The sequence below is a fragment of the Engystomops pustulosus genome, chromosome 7 (assembly GCF_040894005.1).
Source record: "Engystomops pustulosus chromosome 7, aEngPut4.maternal, whole genome shotgun sequence".
NCBI classification, from domain to species: Eukaryota; Metazoa; Chordata; class Amphibia; order Anura; family Leptodactylidae; genus Engystomops; species Engystomops pustulosus.
In genome coordinates this window covers 99,163,732-99,191,673 of record NC_092417.1, presented here as the reverse complement: position 1 = coordinate 99,191,673, position 27,942 = coordinate 99,163,732, and the positions used below count along the sequence as shown (strand labels likewise).

At 39.7% G+C, this 27,942-nt stretch overlaps 1 protein-coding gene across 3 annotated transcripts; it reads left to right on the top strand.

The window, feature by feature from the left end:
• The first annotated feature begins 1,609 nt into the window (after nucleotides 1-1,609).
• Nucleotides 1,610-19,815, top strand: HAS3 (hyaluronan synthase 3). Of its 3 annotated transcripts, none has more exons than XM_072117383.1 (5): nucleotides 1,610-1,786; nucleotides 9,557-9,677; nucleotides 15,524-16,129; nucleotides 17,719-17,820; nucleotides 17,986-19,815. In XM_072117383.1, the coding sequence occupies exons 3-5, from the start codon at nucleotides 15,524-15,526 to the stop codon at nucleotides 18,913-18,915; spliced, it is 1,638 nt and encodes a 545-aa protein (XP_071973484.1). In that variant the 5' UTR covers nucleotides 1,610-1,786; nucleotides 9,557-9,677; the 3' UTR covers nucleotides 18,916-19,815. The 3 variants fall into 3 exon arrangements, with proteins under 3 accessions (XP_071973484.1, XP_071973483.1, XP_071973485.1); XM_072117382.1 differs by having other exon boundaries at nucleotides 9,557-9,682; XM_072117384.1 differs by lacking the exons at nucleotides 1,610-1,786; nucleotides 9,557-9,677 and adding an exon at nucleotides 9,862-11,231.
• Nucleotides 19,816-27,942: the final 8,127 nt, after the last annotated feature.

Below are 27,942 nucleotides of genomic sequence, written 5' to 3'. Positions count from 1 at the left end.
CTCTCTCTTCACTCAGACCTTGTGGTCTGAACTGCTGGTAGATTCTAAAGAGCAGGCTCCTAAAAAGGAGCATGAGGTCCAAGAGCCTTGCTGGAAAGAGGCCTGTGCTCCCACTGCACAAGGGTTTTATCCTCCCCCTGGTCAGGTGGTAGCACCTCTCCAATCACACTCCAGTTTACAATACAGCCACATCATTGGATAACATTCTACACCTACTTAACTATTGTTCAGGCAGAATCTACAGCTGCTATTACCTGAGATCTCCCTGCATTATCCCTTGGGTGAGTTGATCAGACTCACTAGATGGATCCTAGATATAGAGATAGAGTGGAGAGACGGAGAGCGCTCCTATGGTGTATTACCCTTGGTAAAATGAATATCGATGGTGTGGTCTTTACACTCACCTTTAGGGGTTGTGCACAAAGGGCACAACTCCTTTTAAATCTTGTAACGAGACTTAATGCCGCTGCCCGATCCCACTGTTCGTTCTCCTGTGGACAGTGTACAGTATTCGAAAGCATCCAATCTGGGTGCGTTAGACCTCTCCTCCAATTCTGGGAAGTGAAAAAGGCGTTGGCTTGCTCGGAGCGTTTTTTGTTAAAAAACCTTTTTATTTAAGCCATAAATGGCAATAAAAGATTAAAAACGGAATGACGCATTTTCCCGCTTGGACTAAGCGCTTCCTCAGATTCCTGGAATCTGAGGAATCCGTTGAATACTAGATGGATCCTGACAGGTAGAGGGCAGTATTCACAACTACTCCCTTGCCTATACATTGGACTGGGTAGGGGGAAAAGGGGTACTATTGATATTTGGGTAACTATTGCCATCTGCAGCACCATTAAAGATTGTCTGGTTGCTATGTTCAACACTTACACATTTCCTCCCAGACCAAACACTTGTCAATTCCATAAAGACATTTCACAGTATCAGAGCAAAGCACTGTGACTACTAGGCCAAGGCCTCAGCTCTTTGTTTCCATGACAATACTTGTCATGTGTTGTAGATGGAGAAACATACATTTCTTTCCAATTCTGAAGTTCTGTGAGAGATGACTGAAAGATGTGTCTTTGGCTTTATTGCAGCATAGGCTAATACTGAACACAAAATACTTAGCTTCAGATATAAAACAGAAAAAAAAATTCTAAGTTGAATAAAATGAGTTGTAGAAAATCAAAGTATAGATTGAGGACCAGGTGGCCTGTGTTTGTCTCGGTTAGTTGTTTAATCTAAATAGGATGTGGCAGGTTCTCACCAGAATCCTACATTTTCCCTGTCTTTTTGCAAAACAATGATGAAAAAAGTTATTCCTAATCCATCAGCTCTTCCGGCAACACAAGGAGTATGACACACGTTCTGTTATTCCTGCAGACTATTAGCTTGTTCCTGAAGCACCAGCACTGTTCTAGCTGTCGTACACTGGAGGTGTATGTCCTGGTGATGTTTATGGATGAGATGGACGGAGGTTTTTTCCAGGTTTAGACGGATGAGAGAATGAGCTGCCTGTTCCTCTCTCCTTTCCTGGATCCAGTTTCAGACTCGAAACAAGGAGATTTTTGTGTTTAAAAAAAAAAAAATTATTTATATCCCTGTAGGAAAGTAGGAGGAGGGCATGAATGTTGGGCTGCTGCATGAAGAAGGTTAGGCAACCAAAAATATATATTTTTTTCTATTACAGATCACTAGGAGTTTTCTCTATGACAAGCACTGTACAGTTTTGAGGGGCGTGAGGTACAGAAATGAAGAAGGAAAAATCCAGATATATATTCCCTATGTGACAGAAATGGTGAGTGAATTATTTAACATTTACACTAAATTGCAATACTATAAGATAATTCAACACATGACCCTTGCTGCTATAGCACTGGTATAAGTGCAGGTTCCATGAGGCCACTAGGAAATACACAATATATTCATATAGAAGAATAAAAGTAAATCCATATCTGAAGGAAGACAGTTCTGTGGGGTCACTTAGTTCTTGACTACCGCCTACACCCTACACTCACTGGGCCGCGCTCTTTTGCCAGCTCCTGTCTATTCTGCATGCAAAGCAGGTCCGGCGTTAAAATCCTGGATTTGTAGCTATTGTTGGGCTGTTACCACGGAGCTCCTGGATAAGTTGTCTTTTTTGTCTATTGCGTGTCTGCCAGTTCTTCTGGAGTTCTCTTTAAGTTGGAGCCCTCAATTAAGTCTTTGAAGACACTAAATATCTTCACTAAGGGTGCTTTATTCGCAGGAACAGGCTTTTCTATCTTGTTAACGCGGCCAGGTTGTGGTTATTAGAATCCAGGAGTGAAGTTCAAGACAGTGTAAACTGTTCTATGTTAGATACCCTGCTTTTCTTATATGCATGCATTGACTGTCACGAATATGTGTGGCTATTGCACACAAAAAAATCACATATATATGTATCTCTTTTCTCTCTCTCTCTCTCTCTCTCTCTCTCTCTCTCTCTCTCTCTCTCTATATATATATATATATATATATATATATAAATCTGGTAAATATACCAAAATCTGGTAAATATACCAAAATCTGGTAAATATACCAAAATCGGGTAAATATACCAAATAGGGCCAAAAAATAAATTTGCAATAAAATATCCCAAATTAACCTACCTTCTTGCTATGGGTGTGATTGGCCAGGGGTTGTCAATCACATCCTTGGCTTGTAGGTAGGGACATTAATATGCCAGATTGGCTGCATGGATGCCAATCCAGCAATATTTCCAGGTGATGTGGGGGCACCAATGCACGGACATTTATGGGCATTTAAGTGGCGCTTACAAAGTTAACACTCATGATTGGTGCCAGTTCGCTCATTGAAAGGTTAAGGGTTAAATTAATACATATTGTAACTGGAATCTACTGTTAGTGCTGGCTTGTATATCTCAGCCCTAGAATTGTAGCATTATTTTTAGATAGATGGGTGCTAGAATGATAGATATCCTTTAAGTCAGTATGTCCTGTATTACATGTTTACTCCCACACCACAAATCATGTATCTTAGCTCCAGTGCTTATATATAGAGATATTCCTTAGAACAGTAGTGGCAAATCTTTGGCACGGGTGCCAGAAGTGGCACTCAGAGCCCTTTCTGTGGGCACCCAGGTCTTTACCTCAGCACAGAGTTTTCCAGAAAGGTTTCAAGGCCTCCTCCTGCGGTCCAAGACAACCCAGGATGTGCCATGCTCAGCACTATTTTAATGCAACATCCTTGGCTGTCAGGACTACAGGAGGAGCAAGAAGGTGTGGACAGAGATGGATTATCATTGGAGCTCCTCCTCTTTGTCCCCTGATTCATCCTCTTCTGGGAACCCTGAAGGGAAGCTACAATCCAAATTTCTCCATCTTCTTTCCATTGTATTTGTGTTTTTAAGATGCCAATATGATTGAAACCTGTGATACAGCAGGGATCAATAAGTTACTGCTTAAATTGTCGTGTCAGCACTTTCCAAGTAGGTTTTGGTTGAGTTTGGGCACTCTGTCTCTTTTAAAGGTTTGCCATCACTGCCTTAGAGGGACAGGCATGCATAGTACGCTCATACACACATACCATGTGACCTGTTATAAATCTGTAATGGATCTCTGTTTGCAAATCTGGGATTTGTTGTCATTAATACTGTTTTATTTGGAAACATTTCCATGAACTGGTTTTTAAAGGGCTTGTCCATTAAAAATAATAATATTAACTCAGCTAGCTGACACTTTTCCAGTGAAATGTCTTGACACACTGCAGCCTTTAATGATGGTAACAGTAACAGTGAATGGTTGCAGCTATGACATTCCCCTGTCTTGGGTGGTCATCACTTGACCAGAAGCCAGCAGAGTGCCAATGAGAATCAGAATCCATGAGCCGAGTGCAAGACCCTAATAGGGTCAACCATATTTTACTTACCACGGTAAAGCTTTCCTATTGCCGGTGGGAGCCACAGATGAGGTGACCTGCTGGCAGAAGGACCTTGGACTTACTGTGAACAGATGATCTACTCGCTTACAGTGGAGTGCAGTCATTTTCTTTGTCATAACCACTCTCATATCAGTGGCTGGAGAGGCGTGCCAGGAACATCTGCATGCCCGTCCAACCACTGACTTAGGAGGGACTACATGGTCACCTCCATCTGCTGGAAGTCAGAGAAACACAGGGCATCACAGAAAGTCATGTGAGCTGCGGCTCTCGCTGGAAGCAGAGAAAATTTACCAGGTTAAGTGCAATATGGGTTACAATATTAGATTCTTCTACTTAGCCTGATGAAGTTTCTTATTAGCAGCCAACCACTTTAAGTTTACTTCTGTTGACCGATTCCCTTAAAATTTTTGTTCAATATTAACACTATTAGAGCATGAATTTTAAAGTGAAGATCACATGTGTTTGGGAATTTCCCTTTAAAATTAACCAGTAGCAGTGAGAGAAATAAGGATGGCACCAAATCAACCTGAGCCTCGTTCTGACTTACACATAGCGGTGGACATGCTGTGATAGAAGATTTGCTGTGGTGGGAGACTTGATGATCGGATATCGTTAAGACTTGATCAGAGCTAGAGCCTCTTAGCAAAGATTGGCACAGAACTGCCATCAAGTGGAATTTTAAGACAGGTGCTCTAAACACCAGTCTTAATGAATTTCCCACCACCCCACCATGCTAGAGCTGTGTGGTCAGTTTCTATGCTGCTCAGCTCCCTATGGAAAGGGGAGAGGTGAGGAGCTCTCCCTTCTCCACCCGGCCATGTACTTTCGCCCAGAAGAGCACACAGACATGTGAATGGAGCCGAACAGTAACATGTGAAGCCCAAGACAGGGTTCAGTGGCGTCTTAGATTAGAGATGTTCAGAACAACCCTGTCAGATAAATTCCCACTAAAAATGAATAAAGGAGTGCTCTCAATGTTGAAATCCTGTACTAAGGATATGGCTTCAACTTGTCAGTTGTGCAATTACAAAATGTGACTTTGGTAGAAATGACACAATAACCAATCTTGTTTTTATTTACGTTCCGTAATACAGTAGTAAAGCTATTATTATTATAATTATTATTTTCAATGCATTTGGTACGTCACATAACCTTTCCTAAACTTTCTACCACCTACCCATACACATGATACACCCTGTAGGAGTAGTGTATTGCTGTCCAGAAGCAGACATTAAAAGCTACATCTTCTAATCTTATTTCAAAGTGACGGCATAACATAGACAATGGTTCTTAAAGGGTCACTGTCACCAGCTTATACATATATATATATATATATATATATATATATATATATATGTATATATATATACATATATATATATATACATATATATATATATATATATATATATATACATATATATACAGCCACCCTCGTTATACATATATACACAGCCCCCCAGTAATACATGTAGTATACAACCCCCTCAGTAACACATATATATATATATATATATATATATATATATATATATACATATATATATATATATATATATATCCCAATATACCTCCCTTGTAATATATATATATTATTTTGCAAATGTCTGGAAACATAACTTCAATGGTCTTATGTAAAATAAAGCAAGATAATGATAAAAGATGCAGCAAGTGTTTTATGATGGACATGGTCTAAAAAGCACTAGGTAAATTGTTGATGTGCTGCCAATAACCGATGGATGGAGCTGCCTCCATTCAGCTCTCTAATCAGTTGACCACCAATAATAATAGTACTATTTCCTTGCCAGATCAGTCCCTGTGCTCAATAGGGCTCACAATCTGATCAACCTACCAGTATGTTTTTGGAGTGTGGGAGAAAACCAGAGGACCTGGAGGAAACCCACACAAACACAGAGGGAACATACAAACTCTTTGCAGTTGTTGACCTGAATGGGTCTTGAACCTAGGACCCCAGAGCTGCAAGGCTGTAATGTTAACCATTGAGCCACCATGCTGCCCACCTATTAATAACTTGTCCTACGGAACTCACAAATCCATAGGATTGATGATGGAAATGCACATTCAGAAATTAGTGCTTGAGTCTTGAATCCAACAGTTTGCTCCTCACTGACCAAACATTAATGCCCTATATTTTTATTTCTATAATGAGGAAACTAACTTTGAATGGTTATTTTTCTGTAGTAGCGGAGATAGGTAGCATTATAATACTCTGATAATTACAGTGTGTAATAATGTTTTAGTGCCTTGCCCAAGGGCATCGTGGAAAATGATCTGTACCTGATACCTGCAGTGCATGTCTTGCTATTTTGGCTACAGTTCTTGTTGAATTCAGTAACTGGGTGGTTCATTCTTTCATGAAAGATCTTGCAATGTAATGAAATCTTCATGTAATTGCTAATCACTAGCATGCTCCAGCCAAATCTGTACAAGGAAGGAAGGAAGAAAACACTGGGGATCATCAATAAAAATCTTAATTTGTCCCCTGCGGCCTAGAGGTGTTAACCTCAGTGGTACATTAGAGAACTGTAATAGAGAAGGGTGCGGTGTCTTACAAAACCTGCATCATTCCTACATCTGAAATAGTTTAAAGTGAGTAAAGTACTTTCAATGAAGTACTTATGTAAAACAGCCCCTGTTCATATTCATATATAGGGCAATATAAACATCATAGAGGTAGACAAGCAAAGGATACGGAGCAGCACTGTGTATGGGAAAAACCAGGTGCACGACTTCGATGGGGTTCAGACAGGAACCGCAGCACAGTACAGTCAGACGATGAAGCAGCACTCCGTATAAGCCAAAATAGTGATTTTATTCCACCATAGAATTGCTCTTGCAATTCTATGGTGGAATAAAATCACTATTTTGGCTTATACGGAGTGCTGCTTCATCGTCTGGCTGTAACATCATAGAGGTGATATCCTGCTTAGGTCGGTATTTTACTGATCTCAAGACTTTTTTATTTTAAAATTTTTATTTTTTTAAATTTTTAAATTTTATTTTTTAGCAGTTCCGTTAGGTGCCTAAATTTTAAAGGAAATCTACCATCAAAATCAAGCAGGATAAACCACGGACACTTTCTCATAGATCTAGTCACTGTGAATTTGATAATCTTATATTTGTTGTCCGTGGCCTCCTTCTTTCTAAAATCAACTTTTAAAATTATGCTAATGAATCTGACTGGCTACCTTAGTTCCTCTGTGGTCTGGCTTTACAGACTGTTACATTGTCTCACTCTCCCCCTGCTTTCTGAGCACAGCAGGAAGTGCTCACTCCACAAGTGCTAAGGGAGCAGGGAACGAGTGTGAGAGAGTGTAACATTCAGTAAAGCCAGCTCACAGAGGGGCTAGGATAGGGCTCATTAGCATAATTTTAAATGTTTATTTTAGAAGGAAGGAGGCCTTGGATAACAAATATAAGGAGATTACCACAGACATGGTGACTGGATCTATGAGCAATTTTCCCTGGTTAATCATGATGGATTTTGATGTTAGATTTTCCTAATGTTTACGCAACCTCCTATTGAGTTTTTTAGGTCATTTGCATGTGACTTTAGAGGAATTTGTGTAAATCCCTGTTGGGGAAAAAGGTTTTAAGAGAATGCAGGCTAGAGACCATGAATGATGGGGTCATCCTAAACTAGGAAATGGACTGGTCAGTATGAACAAAGAGAGAGTGCCACCAATGGTTATGTATGTGGGCTAGCATGATTTATAAACAGTATCATAAGTGGACAGTTTTCTCTAATATAATGATATGATACCAATCATCCAAAATTATGATTTTGGGGATTGTACATATTTGCTGACTTGATTGAGAATATTGGTCCACATTTATCAAAGTGTTTGCAAAGTGTCTGACTTTACAGTGGAAAGAACGTGCAAACTGCTCGTACATGTATTTATAAAGTGTCTGCGCCAGGTTTGTGTCGCAGCTGAACTGTGTCCGACAAGACAGAAAAAAATGTGCACCTAAAGGGTTTTGTTAGTGTTAGTTAGTGCATTTTCCGGCACATTTATCACTGAGGAGTGGCACAATTCTGTCTGCACCACCAAAAAAAAAAATGGTGCATTCTGCAAGAGCGGTGTATGGTGCACTACATTAAAGAAGAATGTCAGTAATAATGTGGCGGAAACTCCCTCCGACTAAGCACTAACAAAACCCTTTAGGTGCAGATTTTTCATGTCTTGTTGGACACAGTGCAACTGCGACACAAAACTGCCGCAGAAACTTTATAAATACATCTGCAAGCAGTTTGCATGTTCTTTTCAATGCAAAGTCAGACAGAAAACTGGCGCAAACGCTTTACTAAATGTGGGCCAGTATCCTGCATATAGCCACATATATCCTGCAACCCCAACAATAAAACAACAATAAACTAAAAAGTTACCGAACCATAATGTGAAGGCTTTAAAAAATAAATAAAATAAAACTATACAAATTTGCCTTTGAAATGCATAAAACAAGTGCAGGGTTCTAAAACTAACTTTTAGTAAACAGCGCAAATAAAATCATAGCCATGTCCATAAAAATATTGCTTAGATTTTCTAGAAGTGTATCCATAGAAAATAGGAAGCAAACTTAAATAAATAAATATATTCATCTTTATTAATAACAACAAAAATTCACAAATATGCGGAAGTTTTGTCCATGTATAATAAGCCTATAAAGCCAGCCGCCACTACCTAGAGTCTAGAAGAGCCAGCGCTGATATTATAGGAGTGTTGTGCATGTACAACATTTCTGAAGGAGTGAGTGACATAAGCAATAAAGGACAGTGTTTTCAAAGCACAGCGGCCGTAAGAGGGCGGAGGGAACTTGACTGCATGGTTCAACATGGTGGAAGAGATAGAATAAAATTGGATTTTAGAAGAATGGTACATCAAAAAAGAATTAGAAAAAAATAAATTATTTAAAAAAAAGCAGCATTAAAAAATAGAATAAAACTACTAAGAACCTGTTGCGGAGACGCAAGGTGACAGGTTTCCTCTAAGAAAGCACATGCACCAGAAGCATCTGACATGGGTACAATAAAGATAATCGGACTTATTGCTAGGTATGTTCATCTGTTTTGGTTTCTTTTTAGCCCTGCCAAGGCAGCTCTCATATAGGATGATATGTAACTCTAAGCCACTGGTGCATAGTGGAACTGTACATTAGGGGTGATCCCTACCATAACTGTGCATGTAGCCCCACATATACCAACACCACCCCTGGATTTCACTAAAGGTAATCAGATAGATAATTCATTAATGTAATTATGGTTCTGAATATTGATATTTAAATTTGTCACATATGTACCTTTGTCTATAAAGGCTATTACTAGATATAATAAAATAAGATGCTTACTGCATAGAGGTCAATGTATGTAAACTCTGCTTAGAACAGGCGCCCAACAAATCCTATATTCTTCCAGACTGTCTGCAGTAAAAAAAAAAAAAAACACCTGCTTTTAAAATCCCCTTATTGACAGCTGTCCATTGCCTTCGCTCTAAATATAGTGTTTGCCTAATAAATAAGAATCTGCCCATAGAACGTGATGATCTCCAGCAACCAGTGACTGCATTAGGGAAGTGCCTGCAGATACACACACACTGGGATCTTACAATTGACTTCCATCCTGCAGGCAAAGAAGCACATGGAGAAGAGAGGTGTGCACAGTACTACAGCAGCTGCATCACATGGAGAAGAGGTGTGCATAGTACTACAGCACATGGGACTGAGAAAAGGAGGCGTCTGATCACAAGGTGGGGTGAGTTACAAAAAGATGGGAAATGAGGGGGGTAAGGGAGGTCTGTCACTGTTCTGTAGGTGGTGGGCTGGCAGTGGGGGGTGGGAAGCTGAAGGTTAAAGCAACCTACTGTGGAAGAGGAAAGAAAGAGCACTGGAGAGGTGACTGGAGGAGATGAGGATAAAAGAGTGCAGAATATAGTGCTGAGTGCAGGGAAGATAAGAATTGTATGCAGAGATTGTAAGGAGATCCCCATCCTGTCCTGAACAGTGCAGCGTAGAAGAGTGCCGGAAAGATGAACACAGAGGGGTGCGTTGTATAGTACAGTATAGATGAGCCCAGAGGGGTGCAATGTACAGTACAGTATAGATGAACACAGAGGGGTGCGTTGTACAGTACAGTATAGATGAACACAGAGGGGTGCGTTGTATAGTACAGTATAGATGAGCCCAGAGGGGTGCAATGTACAGTACAGTATAGATGAACACAGAGGGGTGCGTTGTACAGTACAGTATAGATGAACACAGAGGGGTGCGTTGTACAGTACAGTATAGATGAACACAGAGGGGTGCGTTGTATAGTACAGTATAGATGAGACCAGAGGGGTGCAATGTACAGTACAGTATAGATGAACACAGAGGGGTGCGTTGTACAGTACAGTATAGATGAGCCCAGAGGGGTGCGTTGTACAGTACAGCATAGATGAGCACAGAGGGGTACAATGTACAATACAGTATAGATGAGAACAGAGGGGTGCAATGTACAGCACACTATAAATGAGCACTGAGGGGTGCAATGTACAGCACAGTATAGATGAACACAGAGGGGTGCAATGTACAGCACAGTATAGATGAACACAGAGGGGTGCAATGTACAGCACAGTATAGATGAACACAGAGGGGTGCAATGTACAGCACAGTATAGATGAACACAGAGGGGTGCAATGTACAGGACAGTATAGATGAACACAGAGGGGTGTAATGTACAGCACAGTATAGATGAACACAGAGGGGTGCAATGTAAAGTACAGTATAGATGAAGACAGAGGGGTGTGATGTACAGTACAGTATAGATGAAGACAAAGGGGTGTGATGTACAGTACAGTATAGATGAAGACAAAGGGGTGTGATGTACAGTACAGTATAGATGAAGACAGAGGGGTGCAATGTAAAGTACAATATAGATGAAGACAGAGGGGTGCAATGTAAACTACAGTATAGATGAACACAGAGGGTGCAGAGTAGTGCAGAATAACTGTAGATCCTTATAAGAAATCTAGCATAGAAGACTTTAACAATAGACAGATTCCTTTAAGGAAGGCTAGATCAGGGCAAGAATTGGAGAGATTCCTAGGGGAGTGTAATGTAGAGTGCTGCAGTGTATGCATGAAGTGCAAGGAGCTGCAGTAGGGCAGAGGTGACTTGGATGCTTAGGTCTAGTAGTGATAAGAGGATCCAGGATGCATGAAGAGAAAAGCCATAAAATACCCAGTCTTCTTGTCTTCTGCTGGAAGAGATGAGATACTCAATGCTACAACTGAGGAGCCTATCCACATAGAGGCAAATGCAAGGTGAGACCATTAAGGTGCAATGTATAGAATATAATATATGAATGGGCTTTTTCCTGCATGCCTGCTGACACATTTCTGAATGCCAATTTATATCCATCCACAGATATTATCCTGTTTCCTCCCATTCTGTGTTGTGCACAGAACAGCAGTCACTAAATGCATTGCTAAAAGCTTACAGGGCTCTTACGCATTGGCATTGTTTTTCACGTCTTGTGGTTCAGTGGTTTTCACTGATGCCTTACTGAGCCATTGATTTCAATGGGTGTTTTCACATTCAGTTGTTTTCCACTGATCCGTTGTCAGTGATAACATTTTTTAAACTTCTCCTACTTTGCAAATGTTAGTGTTGTGGTACATAATTTGACGGTACATAATTTGACAATACATAATTTGACAATTACTAGCTTAGTATGGTGGCTTCATTGCCACTTAGATGTTTCTAAGTGATATCTGTACTGGAAATCTAGGGGGAAACTAGTACTCTAGTAGTCTTTATTACTGGTTTAAGCAAAGGCACATAATTTTACCACAAAAAACTGGGAAATGTATTGACCCAAGAATAAGCCTAGGGTGGGAAATGCAGCAGCTACTGGTAAATTTCAAAAATAAAAATAGATACTAATAAAATGACTTAAATTGAGTCATAAGTATGCAACAAACCTCCCCTCCCCTCAAAAAAATGAACTCAGTATTCGCCTCCAACGGCAGAGACAGGTCTATGCGCTCTGCCCCGGCACACTATATGAGGTGGAGGTGGTAGTCCCTGATATGATGATTTATGAGCATCCTTTCTTATCTGCATCATACTGATACCCCTATTTGAAATCTATAAATAAAATGGACAACTGGGAGTTGCCAGTTCCCTTGACAGGACAATAGACAGTACACAGAGACAATCCCCAATTTAATTTATACATTTTTAGGAGTAATAACAATGGAGCTACCTCACCTTTCAAAAAAATGCAGTCCCAAAACTGGATGGAGACCTAGCTGCTGTGACAGACTCCTCATCCTCCCCGCTAAATAAATAATTGGACACCTGAGTGAGCTGCTGAATGTATTGTTAGCTAGTTAGAATTCAGCATAGATTTCTGAGTGAAAAGCAAATTAGGTAGGAAGGAAAGAGTAAGATAAGCCAAAAGTAAGTAGGAAAAGAGGCACTTTGATCTCATTATATGTGTTATAAAATTTCTTATATTTACTTTTACTATTGATTAATGCAAAGTATTTGAAAATGTTAGTGGTCTTTTGAAAACAAATGTCCCTTCCCAGAATACACAGGAGTTGCCTAATAATGGCTACTATAGTGATTATGCCCTCTTTATGGAATATTAATGTCATATAGCAGCCCACAATTAAGCGCCTCTTTAAGCTGGTTGTGCATGAGCAAGTTTGAACAGTTTAGTTCTGCAGTTCGAGGGTTGGACCAGTAAATCCCTAAATCACACAGAGAGAGTTTGCTGGAACAAACTTGCTTATGTTCAACTGGCTTAACATGAACCAACGCAGTAGCTGGTAAGTATGGCAGTCCTGGACCTTCTATGTGAAACATAGATGGCAGTTAGAATTGACACTCATCCAAATGGAACTTGTGAAAACTCAGATGTCTGCCATCTTAGCAAGTGCATTCAGATAAATGAAACCAATTAACATTTGTGGAAATTTGCAGAGCTCCATTAAATAGCATTTTTTCCTCTATTTCTGTTACACAAGAATGCCCTTGTTGCATCCTGCAGAATCAAAAAGCTCAAACAAAGATCACAGCTCTTTTTAGGCTTTGTAACTACTGATCATAACTTAAGTCCAATTTAAAGACAAGCTGGAGACTCCCTAAAATGCAACCTGTTATTAGGATCCCTCCATGCCCCCCTCCCTGTCATACCAGGCTTTTGAAGTCTCTTTGTTCCTTAGGATGTTCTTGTACAGGTAGCCTTTTCATTTCCTCCTCGTCTTCATTACCTCCTTAAGGCCTGGTTATTAGTAATTAGGCTATCAGACTAGTCCACAAACTCTTTCTTTCTTCCATTAATGTGAAAGGGTTACTGAGTAGAGGATCTAACTGCTTAATGACCCCCGCTACATGTGACCTACTCAAAAGTAGTTTCAGATCTGTCTTCAGGAACTTTTGACTCCAGGAGAATATGAGAAAAAAAACCTCCACAGGCACAACAATAAATCAGACTTTAAAAAAACATTGTGGAAAGAACAATGATTTCAGTCAATTTTTCCCCAGTAAACTGTGTATTAATTTGCTCATTCCCCCCTCCCTCCATGGAACTGACTACCACATGTTTTTGCATGTAAAAAATGCAAAACACATGCCGCTCGTTTCCTATCGCATGTGTTTCAGTGAAAACCTATATCTGATGAGTGCTTCAAAACGCAAAACAAATACAACCTCTGAAAATGGCCTAAATGAAAAAAAATTGCCTACCTAAACTTCTGAAATTAATTTTACCTAAATTGCCTGATAATAACACATGATTGAAGGCATGGGTGCTGGATGACAGGTTTCTGCCTGACTACTAATTTTAGGTTACCGAGTGCTTGCAAATTCACTGTGCGGATAATAACGTCGACCATGGGCTTTTTCACATACAAGCAGGACTCTAATTAAAGGGATATTCCCACGAAGACAAGTTTAAATGTACTCAGGATAACAAAATAACACATTCCCTAATTCAATGTTATTAACAAAAATACAGCATTTCACAGATTTAATACCAACCTGTCTATATCAGTCATGGTGTACGCAATTGCAGTTGCCCCTGGTTTCCGACCCTGTATCTTCTGACTTTAGGGTCGGCAGCCATCTTGCCTGATTTTGTGAAGAGCTGAGCTTCTCTCTTCCTCTGCTCTCTGCAGCGGCACATCCTCCCTTCCATCTAGGACTAGCTCACACTGATACACACTCACTTCCTGCCAGCAAACAACATCGAGAGCAGAGCTACTAGCTACGGACAGATAAGTTCTTTATCTCGGGTGGGAGATAGAGCAGAGATGTAGCAGAGCTGACTGTGTCATTGTGTGTAATATGGATCTCATGGATCTCATCATTTCATCTCTGATCTCTCTTTCTATGTGTCAGATACAAGTACAATGTTCAGAAGTTAAATGAAAGTGTATACCCTGATAAGCTAACCCCATTGTAAGCACACAGCATCTCAAAGCACTACAGGGATCATGAAGAGTCTGCTTAGAGATTCCCGCCATGACTAAGGAATCTTACACTGCCCATCATGATAGGAACTGAAACGGCAATAAAACTGAGTAAAATTGTAAAGGAAGTTGTTACAAATTACCTTTATTGTGTAAACATTACTATGTCAAAATTTGATAATTTTTTTTGGTGGGCAAACCCCTTTAAGGATTTTTTAAGACATTTGGGGGGCACCATGGGTATTAGGAAGAAGAGGCACTGTAATCCTTGCCTGTCCAGGAAAACATATTTGCATATTTCCCAGAATGCCGTAGTGAACCATCAATGGCTTCTGTTGGGAGTCTATCTTATATAGCCTTAATCCTACATCATGTTATTAGGTTTCCTAAAAGTCATTCCTGGTGTTAAAGGGTTTGTCCGAGACCCTATAAAAAATAGGTATGTGGTTGGGGTGAGGAGAGGGGGGTTGAACTGCTTAAAAAATAAACTTGTATTTAGGTCCGCGGTCCCTCACAATGTCCCATACCACTATCTGTTTGTTTACAGGGGCATGGTAGCTATGCTGAGAACAGCTTCTGTCCAGCCACCCCCCCCCCCTCCAACACCAACCTAGCGCTGCATCAAGCGCTAAGATATGGGGATGGGTGGTCGTGGCCTACCTGAAACTGTTCTCAGCACAGCACAGCTTTCTTGCCCCTGTAAACAAACAGGGCCACAGACTAGAGAGATGGTCGGTGGGACACCAGGAGGGACTGCAGAGGTAAGTAGTAGTTTATTTTTTTAAGCAATCCCACCAGGCAACATATCTATTTTTCATATGGTCTCAGACTAGCCCTTTAATGGGGCTGCCTTACAAGGTAGTAAATGAGGCAGTGTTTTTCTTGTCCCAACCCGGAAAATTTATTTTCAGGTTTCCCATAAACATTTTTAGCATGTATGATCTTTTGCAAACTCATAAGTAGAATGAATATGTAATTAAAGTAGTTACCACATCTAAGGATGCACTTTACTGTCAGAGTTGGCAGATGCTGCACATATACTGGTGAAGTAGCATGTGGTGACTTGGTGCTGTAACTATATGTAAGTTTCTGTCTCTGTTTAATTTCTATCTGATTTTTTTTTTGTGGCACAGATGCCTGGACGGCTGCAGACAGCCCTGAAGATCCTAGGCACAAGCTTCTTTGCTGTGCTGGTGCTGGGGGGCATACTCGCAGCTTATGTGACTGGGTACCAGTTCATTCACACCGACCGCCATCACTTGTCCTTTGGGCTGTATGGAGCTATCTTGGGTCTACATCTCCTCACTCAGAGCCTTTTCGCTTACCTAGAGCACAGACAAATGCGGAAAGGTGGTGATGGTCTTCCAGGAACCTCCAGGGTGGCGTTGTGCATTGCAGCCTTTCAAGAAGATCCAGAATACCTGAGGAAATGTCTGAAGTCAGCTCGACGGATCTCCTATCCTCACCTCCGAGTCATCATGGTGATTGACGGGAATTCAGAGGAGGATCGGTACATGATGGACATTTTCCGAGAGGTCATGGGATCTGAAGGCACTTGCTGCTATATCTGGGACAACAATTACCATAATGCACAACAAAACGGGCAGGAGGGCGAGCGAGGAGTGCGGGAGCTTGTGCAGAAGTTTCCATACACCTGTATAATGCAGAAATGGGGAGGAAAGCGAGAAGTAATGTACACTGCTTTTCGGGCTCTTGGTGATAGTGTGGACTATGTGCAGGTAAGACAATATGAGATTCTTTTAATGCATTCATAAAAGGCAAATATTACCTTGAACTTACATCTCAGTTGGCTGAAATACTTTAAGGCTAGGGTGATGTTGCTTCCTGAAACAAATCTACTGCAAAACCTTCTCTGATATTGTATTTTCTGGCTTCTCACCTGTTTCACTTGTGGAATGGCTGTCTTCTCACTCTCGACAGGACAATATTTGCAGACCCCAAAATATGTGTTCTTTAGCAGTACAAATAATCATGAGACTCTTGAACAGATTCCAAAGTTGCTTCCCAACACCAGATTTTCTGGACCAATGAAGGGATATCAGCCCTGTACACCCAATAAAGGTCACTATGGTTTAGTTTTAGTTTTAGTCATTCTATGTTATGGATTTTTACCCTAGACCAGTGGTGGCGAACCTATGGCGCGGGTGCCAGAGGTGGCACTCAGAGCCCTTTCAGTGGGTACTCAGGCTGTTGTTCCATGGCAGAGTTTGCCAGACAGGGATCCTCCTGCATTCCATGGCAGGACTTGCCATGCTTAGCGTTATTTTAGTGTGAAGCATCCTGGTCTACCTGAGACTGCAGGAAGAGAGAGGAGGTGTGGACAGGGTCAGGTTATAATTCTGTGTGACCCCTGAATCTTCCTGTTCAGGGGGCTGTCAAGGGAAGCTCCAGTGGCAATCCAAATCTCTTCTACTTCTGAGAAAGATATTGATGCCCTCAGGCCCATTGAAAACTGTGGTATAGCAGGGACCAAGAAGATTGTAATAAGTTACTGCTTGAATTGCTGTGTTGGCACTTTGCAAAAAATATGCAGGTTTTGGGTTGCAGTTTGGGCACTCAACCTCTAAAAGGTTCGCCATCACTGCCCTAGACCATTTACTGAAAGCTCAGTAAGATAAGAAAGAGTTATCATTCATGTAAGACAAAATATAAATCTATAGACCGTGAACTCCTGTATTCTGTATTATGCATGGCCTTTACTGAATGATAACATTAGAAATAAATATCATAATATATAAAGATGATGTATTTCGTACTATAATAGCATTTATACCACATACTGTTATACTTTACCTTAATGTGCTGGTGGATGTAGGATAAGGATGTTAATTTCAGGATGTTTCCGCCAAGCAAAATACAGACAAATTGGGGCTGCGCCGGAATCAATTTTTGTTGCAGCTGTGCTGCCTGCCATGCGACGCAAAATTGGGGCCCGTGGCGTCGGATGATCCGACTGATTTGGACTAAGCGCGGAATTTCACATTCAAATTGTGTCGCAAGCCCATGCACTTACATGCACCACGAAAAAGATGGTGAACTCTGTCAGACCTGAGCGGGGAGGCAATACATGCAGGATATTGGGCGCACAATCTCAGTGAATCGCAGCACAGTGCATTATCGTCAGACAATGCACTTTTGGTGAACTTCAGCTGTCGGGTAAGTAAATGAGCCACATTATTTTGATGCATGGTAGCACTATTCACAAAAATGTAACACAGATCCATACATGTCCATTGTACTACATGTAGACGGTCATAATTGATTTAGAATAAATAATAAATGAATCTCTTTGTTCCTATATTTGAAGGTTTGTGATTCTGACACAGTACTTGATCCAGCATGCACTGCAGAGATGTTGCGTATATTGGAGAAAGACCCTAAAGTTGGTGGAGTTGGAGGAGATGTGCAGGTGAGATTAAGTTGCTTCTTGCAGTAAACTTATAGTTGTTTGAGTTCTACTTAATTGTTCTATAAAATAAGTTCTATATAATGGTTCTACAAAATAATCAACATTTTTATAGTATGAACTATTTAATAACTAGACTAGATCTTTTTGAACTTTTTCTTTCTACAGATCCTGAACAAATATGACTCCTGGATCTCCTTCTTGAGCAGCGTCCGGTATTGGATGGCATTTAATGTAGAACGTGCTTGCCAGTCCTACTTTGGTTGTGTACAGTGTATTAGTGGACCATTGGGGATGTATCGAAACAGCCTGCTGCAGTACTTTCTAGAAGACTGGTACCATCAGACCTTTCTGGGTCAGAAGTGCAGCTTTGGAGATGACCGTCACCTCACAAATCGAGTGTTAAGTATGGGTTATAGGACTAAGTACACAGCGCGCTCCAAGTGCCTTACTGAAACCCCCACCAAATATTTGCGCTGGTTGAATCAGCAGACTCGGTGGAGTAAGTCATATTTTCGGGAATGGTTATACAATGCACTGTGGTTCCACAAGCATCACCTCTGGATGACTTACGAGTCGGTGGTCACCGGCTTTTTCCCTTTCTTTCTGGTGGCTACTGTAGTACAGCTTTTTTACCGTGGACGTATCTGGAACATAATGCTTTTTCTTCTTACTGTCCAGCTGGTGGGGATAGTGAAGGCAACCTATGCTTGCTTCCTGCGCGGAAATGCTGAAATGATCTTTATGTCTTTGTATTCTTTACTCTACATGACCAGCCTGCTACCTGCTAAAATGTTTGCGTTGCTCACAATCAACAAGTCTGGATGGGGAACCTCCGGCAGGAAGAAGCTGGTGGTGAACTTTATGGGGATGGTGCCAGTATCAGTCTGGTTCTGTGTTCTTCTTGGTGGTCTTGTGTATACAGCATATTGTCAAAGTCAAGATCCCTTTACTGAGACTGAACTATTATTTCTGGTGACTGGAGCAATACTTTATGCTTGTTACTGGCTGGCATTGCTCAGTTTATATCTAGCAATAGTGGCCAGGCGCTGTGGGAAGAAGCAGGAACTTTACAGCTTGGCATTATCAGAAGTGTAAATGATTTATAGATTTTGGGGATATGGCAGAGCCAACTTAATACAAGTTCTGTTGGCTTTGCTGCTAAAAGAAAATGGTAGAGTATGGTGCTGTGTGGTCTATTTGTTCTGGACAATAGAAATGGGCCCCATGTCACTGGAGGCAGTTTTCACCAGCAATTTTTACAGAAACCTTACTATGCAAACATATACCTCAGGCAAATCTAAACCCAGCATTTTGCCAAAGCTATAAGAGCCATATATTGCACAGCCTTAACATATCCATAAACATTCTAATGGTACAATACCACCAGCCTGTAGATGTTCCATAGAGCTTCACCGCCGGCCGGGAAGAGGTTACATTACTTGAGTTCCAAGGATAATGTCCAACGGTGCGTTCATAACCCACACCATAACTTGTGCAACGTGCTGATATTCTTAAGGGACAATATGATTATTAGAGGGCATTACTTTATACAATGGGGCCTTTTACAGCATCTTCTCTAGGTATGACTACTGAGAAACTACATGAGATTTGCTGCAAGAAACTTTACAGTTACAGTTTTAAAAAAAATGTAGATGCAGACCAGAAATTACTGAGGTTAGCAATTGTCTATAACATATAGGGGTTAGTGCAATAAGACATGTATATAATACCTTTCTTATCTCTAGATAGGAGCCCATATCAATTGCATTGAAAATACTTAGTTATATCTGCTGGGGAAAGCTGAATGTCAACTGATAAGGTTTCCATAATAGCTGCTACTAAGGATGTCAGCCTTGCCATACTGTAAATGTCTACCATTACACTATAGGATATTTCTCATTTGTATGTTATATAACCTCTTCAGTGCACAGCCCATGTCACGGTCTACTTATGCCTAGCCATCCTTCACAAAAAAAAAAAAAGGCTTGTGATGAATTAGAGTGGTAAAGGTTGATCTCTATCACTAGAGATCTTAGTGACTCCTTCTTTGGTTTTAAAGTACAAAACCTGGGCGCACTTTGTTCCAACGACAATTTTATTGTTCCAATTAAAATAACATATTAAAATATGTGGAAAGGCAAGACGCGTTTCGGATCCGAACGGGATCCTTCCTCAGTTGCATAAAAAGTGTTCGTACATGGAGTTCTATATATACATATTGTTTTGGCGCGTACACGGTGAAGAGACCGGGGTACGTTGCTGCAGGCATATAAATCAATAACTAATATGATCGATACACACACGGATAAAATGTATAAAAGAAGAATAGTATAAATAGTTATAATCAATATAATTAATATAATTAAAATGGATAAACAATTAATAATAATGATAATAATAATGAATAAAGGTGTTTGTAGCTCTACCTGTTACTGATCGGTATGCTAGATAAGACTTAGGTATCGATCTGTGCCTATCTTACTGCTGGGAACTACTAAAATGGCCGATGTGTGGAGGCAGGACTACAACTACGGAAGCCTGGAAGGGCCAATGTTCCTAGTGATTGACAAGTGGATGTTCGTGCCCTGGAAAGCGTGCATAGATGTGAAGCATGCGAAGCTGAAGAGAGCCTATTACGAGGGTAAGTATATAAAACTCGATATTAACTTGGTGGATGGGAAGTGTATGGGTTTAATGGAGGTATATTATATAGTTATTATATATTTATATAATTGTGCAGAACTGATATTTTTTATATATATAGACAAGTGATTGTTCTAGAAGTATAATTAAATTAGGATCGTTTCAGTTACTTCATTTAAACCAAGTGGTCTCAGTGTTTTAAGTTTAAACATCCAGTAAATTTCTTTGCGTTTGAGGACTTCAAATCTATTAGAGATCTCCTCGTGTACATGGTCAATTGGGGTAATATTATATCTGATATCATTCTTATGTTTTATTTCCATGTGTCTGGATACACTGTGTTTTTTATTTTGGTGTTGAATGTTAAATCTGTGTTGGTTAAGGCGGCAGTGAAGGGGTTGTGTGGTTCTGCCTACATATTGCAGTCCACATTGGCATTCAATTAGGTAAATGACAAATCGGGATTGACAGGTCATGTTGGTTTTAATGCAGAATTTCTCTTCCGAGTTATTGGAACCAAAAGTGGTGGTTCCATGGTTAATGATTTTGCAGCATTGACAGTTTTTGCTAAAGCACTTGCTAACTTTCTGAGTGGAGTTGTCTGGACGTATTTCTTTTTTCAATTGTTTGGGTACACTTGGGGCTAGTCTTTGCTTTAGTGTGGTGGCTCTTCTACATGTAAATATTGGTCTAGCCGAGATATGTTGTTGTAAATAAGGATCGTTGCACAGAATGTGCCAGTGTTTCTTAAAGACTGCCTCTATCTCCTTGTGGTTCTTGGTGTAAGTGGTGATGAAGCGGGTTTCTGAGGCTTTCTTTCTTTCTTTTATTATAGTATCAGTATTATTGTTCCCCTCCTTTCTGATTGGTCTGAGGCACTCCGCTTGTGAGTATTTGCTGGCTCTGTTGAAGGCGTCTTTTATAAGTTCTTTGGGGTAACCTTTTTCCATGAATCTGCTCTCTATGATCTGGGCTTGTTTCTTGAAGGTTTTATTGTTGGTACAATTTTTCCTTATTCTAAGAAACTGACTATAGGGGATATTGTTCAGCCATTTTTTGTGATGGTTGCTCTTGAAGTTTAAATAGCTGTTGGTATCAACTGTTTTGAAGTACGTTTCAGTGATAAAGTTGTGTTCGTTATGTTTAATAATTAGGTCTAGGAATTCGATTTCTTCCTTTTGGACATTCAGTGTGAGTTTAATGCCCCATTCATTCTTGTTGATTTCCTCGACGTAATGGATCAAAGTTGATTTTTTACCCTCCCAGACCATGAACAAGTCGTCAATGAATCTGAAGTAGGTTATAAGGTGTCCTTTATGGATATCCTCTGGTGTAATGTATAATTCTTCAAATGTCCCCATAAAGATATTGGCATATGAAGGGGCTACTCTGGTCCCCATGGCCGTACCTTTAATTTGGTGGTAGACCTTGTCTCCATATTCGAAATAGTTGTTAGTAAGTATGAATTGAAGACATTCTAATAGAAAGATTTTTTGGTCTTCTTTTATACTTTTTCCAGGCTCTCTGAAAATGTATATGATGAAATTGACATTAATGCCTCTATGGATTATGATATAATGCGCAAATTGTTTCATGAGCTAGAAGAAGAATTGAAAAATGAAATGTTTCAGGAGATAGACATTATGTTTCTAGAAATTTATAACAAAGAACTCATTGCACCCAGGGGACTTAGGATTAGTATTCCGTCCACATTCCCTGACGATGAAAGATACACAGATGACTGGAATAACATGCTTGATACATTATCCAAAAATTGTATAGAACTAATTAAGAACAAAAGATTAGTATTGTATCACGAAAGCAAAAGAAATATTCACAAGCTATTAGAACAGCTCAATATTTACCAACTGCACCCAGATTTCGAACACATCTGTCTCAACATCTCCTTAAGAATAAGCAGATCAGAAGAAATTATTATAAATAAAAAAGCACTCAAATTAGAGCGCGATAGAGCAGACAAAAAATCTAACAATTACAGATCACAATATAAGAATCACAAACATCAAAACGACAATAAGGCCATACACCCCAACACCAACAGAAAATATATGACAGAAAAAACACTTCAAAACAGTGTAACCACCACACATCAAAATAGGACTCTACACCCACCAAAAAAACATAGTGACCAGTCTAAAAGCACCACATATTACAACAAAAAAACCAGAGTCCCCATCCCAACAAACAATCCGCCTAAACCAACCGACAATAGCACAGATCAAATGAAACCCACAGAAAGGGCATCAGCCAGCATCGTTAATATTGAGGTTACCAACCCTACAGCTGACACGAGCCACATCAGCGTAGGTTCCATCATTTCACCTCCACCTATACTAGAACCACTCAATAAGACGCTATCTCCTCGAACCAGGCATAGGGACTTCATGAATAGATTGAAAACTATTAGGGAAAGGAATGAGAAATTCAGCCAAAAAATTCTAACACCGCTTGAAAATAGCAGCATTATAGTATCCGACACAACAACATCACCCCCATTTGATCTTTCCAAAATATCCATACATGAAGACGCCTCCCCCTCCAACAACGCACCCATCATCATTGACAATACACACAACACTAAAGGGTGCCTGGTACCGTTTCTACAGCCAATCAATAAACATATCGAATCCACCATCCCTCAGACTGATTTTTTAGACCATCTCCCATTGAACCATACAGTCAAAAAAACTCCGATGAAACCGATCACCATGTTTTTTCCAATAACCCAGAAATCGGTGAAAAAAAGATACAGAGGAAAAAGAGGAGGCAAAAAAAGAAAGAATAGAATCAGCACCATCCTCAAACACCCCAAAGAAAAGAAAACCCACCCTTTGAGGTCCACAATCAAGACACAACAACAAAAAACTAAGATTTTCAATCTATCATCCCATGTTCTCAATACTCATGAGATAAGTCTCCTAGAAAAAGGACTCTCCTTCTGCCCAGATAACAAATCAAAAGATTTCGATTTATTCCTAGATCTCCACCAATTTACTAGAAAAATTACCATTAAACGACATTTTAATCTGAAAACAAAAAATAATTCCAATGATTATAAATCAGTATACGACACCAATCCAGATGAATATGTACATCAAGACGTCCATCCACCCTCCACCTTTTACCCACTAGAGCACCAGGGTCATCATATCAAAACTTTTCATGACCTGGTAGCCCATGACCTTAATAACATAAATAAAAACAAAAATACCCATTTATCCAACTCGAACAAACATAAGTATAAAAAAACACAACACAGCAATACTCATACCAATTTAACTACATTAGAAAAAGCAGCTTTAAAAAACTTGGAAAAAAATCCTAACATCGCCATAAGAGCAGCCGATAAAGGAGGAGGGCTAGTTATACAAGATTGGGCAGACTACCACAAAGAAGCTCTTAACATTCTATCAGACCCAGAGTACTATGAAACCAGTACAAAAGATCCCTTTCCGACCGTCAATAAGAATTTCACCGACCTTATAAAAATTGCATATCAAAAAGGATACCTGAACAAGAAAGAGAAAAAATTCATATCCATCACTCAACCAAATAAACCATACTTTTATCACCTCCCCAAGATACACAAAAACCCCACTGCACCCCCTGGTCGCCCTATAGTATCTAATGTTCAAAGTCTCACAAGTAACTTATCCCACTACATAGATCTGTTCCTTCAACCTCTTGTTACCAAGTTACCCAGTTACATTAAAGATTCAGGGGACCTCATCCAGAAACTACAAAAATTATCATGGCAGAGTAACTATTGGCTGGTCACTATGGATGTAACAGCCCTATACAGTAATATTGACCACTGTATTGGACTTACGTGCGTAGAACTATGCCTGGAAAAAAACACAAGTATAAAAGAAGACCAAAAAATCTTTCTATTAGAATGTCTTCAATTCATACTTACTAACAACTATTTCGAATATGGAGACAAGGTCTACCACCAAATTAAAGGTACGGCCATGGGGACCAGAGTAGCCCCTTCATATGCCAATATCTTTATGGGGACATTTGAAGAATTATACATTACACCAGAGGATATCCATAAAGGACACCTTATAACCTACTTCAGATTCATTGACGACTTGTTCATGGTCTGGGAGGGTAAAAAATCAACTTTGATCCATTACGTCGAGGAAATCAACAAGAATGAATGGGGCATTAAACTCACACTAAATGTCCAAAAGGAAGAAATCGAATTCCTAGACCTAATTATTAAACATAACGAACACAACTTTATCACTGAAACGTACTTCAAAACAGTTGATACCAACAGCTATTTAAACTTCAAGAGCAACCATCACAAAAAATGGCTGAACAATATCCCCTATAGTCAGTTTCTTAGAATAAGGAAAAATTGTACCAACAATAAAACCTTCAAGAAACAAGCCCAGATCATAGAGAGCAGATTCATGGAAAAAGGTTACCCCAAAGAACTTATAAAAGACGCCTTCAACAGAGCCAGCAAATACTCACAAGCGGAGTGCCTCAGACCAATCAGAAAGGAGGGGAACAATAATACTGATACTATAATAAAAGAAAGAAAGAAAGCCTCAGAAACCCGCTTCATCACCACTTACACCAAGAACCACAAGGAGATAGAGGCAGTCTTTAAGAAACACTGGCACATTCTGTGCAACGATCCTTATTTACAACAACATATCTCGGCTAGACCAATATTTACATATAGAAGAGCCACCACACTAAAGCAAAGACTAGCCCCAAGTGTACCCAAACAATTGAAAAAAGAAATACGTCCAGACAACTCCACTCAGAAAGTTAGCAAGTGCTTTAGCAAAAACTGTCAATGCTGCAAAATCATTAACCATGGAACCACCACTTTTGGTTCCAATAACTCGGAAGAGAAATTCTGCATTAAAACCAACATGACCTGTCAATCCCGATTTGTCATTTACCTAATTGAATGCCAATGTGGACTGCAATATGTAGGCAGAACCACACAACCCCTTCACTGCCGCCTTAACCAACACAGATTTAACATTCAACACCAAAATAAAAAACACAGTGTATCCAGACACATGGAAATAAAACATAAGAATGATATCAGATATAATATTACCCCAATTGACCATGTACACGAGGAGATCTCTAATAGATTTGAAGTCCTCAAACGCAAAGAAATTTACTGGATGTTTAAACTTAAAACACTGAGACCACTTGGTTTAAATGAAGTAACTGAAACGATCCTAATTTAATTATACTTCTAGAACAATCACTTGTCTATATATATAAAAAATATCAGTTCTGCACAATTATATAAATATATAATAACTATATAATATACCTCCATTAAACCCATACACTTCCCATCCACCAAGTTAATATCGAGTTTTATATACTTACCCTCGTAATAGGCTCTCTTCAGCTTCGCATGCTTCACATCTATGCACGCTTTCCAGGGCACGAACATCCACTTGTCAATCACTAGGAACATTGGCCCTTCCAGGCTTCCGTAGTTGTAGTCCTGCCTCCACACATCGGCCATTTTAGTAGTTCCCAGCAGTAAGATAGGCACAGATCGATACCTAAGTCTTATCTAGCATACCGATCAGTAACAGGTAGAGCTACAAACACCTTTATTCATTATTATTATCATTATTATTAATTGTTTATCCATTTTAATTATATTAATTATATTGATTATAACTATTTATACTATTCTTCTTTTATACATTTTATCCGTGTGTGTATCGATCATATTAGTTATTGATTTATATGCCTGCAGCAACGTACCCCGGTCTCTTCACCGTGTACGCGCCAAAACAATATGTATATATAGAACTCCATGTACGAACACTTTTTATGCAACTGAGGAAGGATCCCGTTCGGATCCGAAACGCGTCTTGCCTTTCCACATATTTTAATATGTTATTTTAATTGGAACAATAAAATTGTCGTTGGAACAAAGTGCGCCCAGGTTTTGTACTTTAAAACCAAAGAAGGAGTCACTAAGATCTCTAGTGATAGAGATCAACCTTTACCACTGTTTTTACCGGCATCCTTACCGAGACGACTCCCATCAAGGCTGCATCAAGTTCCATAGACTACCTGACATGCGATCTACATGAGTTGCGCCATCAGCGCAACACAATAAGGTGAGGGCATAACCATTTTTTCACTCACCCATCATCTGGAAAATCCTACACATCGAGCGCCCCCGCGCTCTTTCTTTTTCTTTCTTTTTTCCCTTCTTGTGATGAATTAGAGATTTAGGTAAGTTAAGATGCAGGGGACACACACCAGCGGCATGTGAGTGTGCTTGGTGTACAATACTAGGTAGATTTCCTTTAGGTCGAGCTGTGCTATGCAGACCAATTAAAGGTTGGCTTAGAAAGATGGTGAGGGTTTGGTCTACTAACTTTTTGTGAGCTACAAACAGTAGTAGGAGCCCAAAAAGAGAAGAATTGGTGTTTCCATGATACTTTTCAAACTTGTAGCATGCATACCTGGCAGCTTTGACTACAAGACTACATGCATGTATTTTGAAACAAAATAACTAATGACAAGTCTTGTAGGACTTGAAGACCATTATGCTGTAGCTATGCAACATATCCTATAAGATAATGTAACTTGAACATTTTCTCAGGGCTACTTGTTATGTTCCACATTTCTCTGTGCTTTCTGATCAACAAGGATTGCATTGCTTTGTCCCTATATAATACAAGAAAGTTTTGGAGTTCATCCTATTACATATAATTCAGGGTAGTGTCAGCAACGATGGATCGTTTTACCATATTTTAAGCCCACAGAACTAACAAAGCCTACATTCTGAATGAAATGTCTCTGCTATTTATTGCTTAACCTACTAACTGACGCATTAGGGCAGTGAAGGCCTATAGATTGTAGAATCCTGATCCTCAAAGAGCCACCATTTGAGGATTTAGACATTACAGGACCTCTGAGGGTATATGAACTTAAAGTGATTATAAAAAAATACCACCTGCAGTTTTATAAGGTATTAATGTGGTTCCAGATTTTAAAAGCGAATAGTGCTAAATAAAAGGTTTCTTCTAAAAAAAAAAAAAAACAGTAATAAGAAACTATATTCCATTTTTAAAGGAGCTTCAACTGTAAAGTCCATAATAACATTGTTATTTTTTTCATTGCCAATTCACCAAAAATCTGCTCTTAAAATGCTGACAAGTCTCCTACGGACTTTGATGAGAGACAATGAAAATAAAGGTAACACAATATAGGGGTTTTCCATAACACCAACCCACCTCCAACCAATATGTAGAAGAGGGGACCACATGTCCCCTTGGCCAACATGAGATGATAAAAACTCATCCAGTCCTCTATTGACTATAACCATACAGGGTTTCCCAGTGTAAAGATCCTAAGTTCTCAGTCATGTATTACAGTCTCTATTTTCATCTGCCCAATGAGAAGTGTCAGCATTCATTTTCCCAACTTGCCATAAAGCAAAAC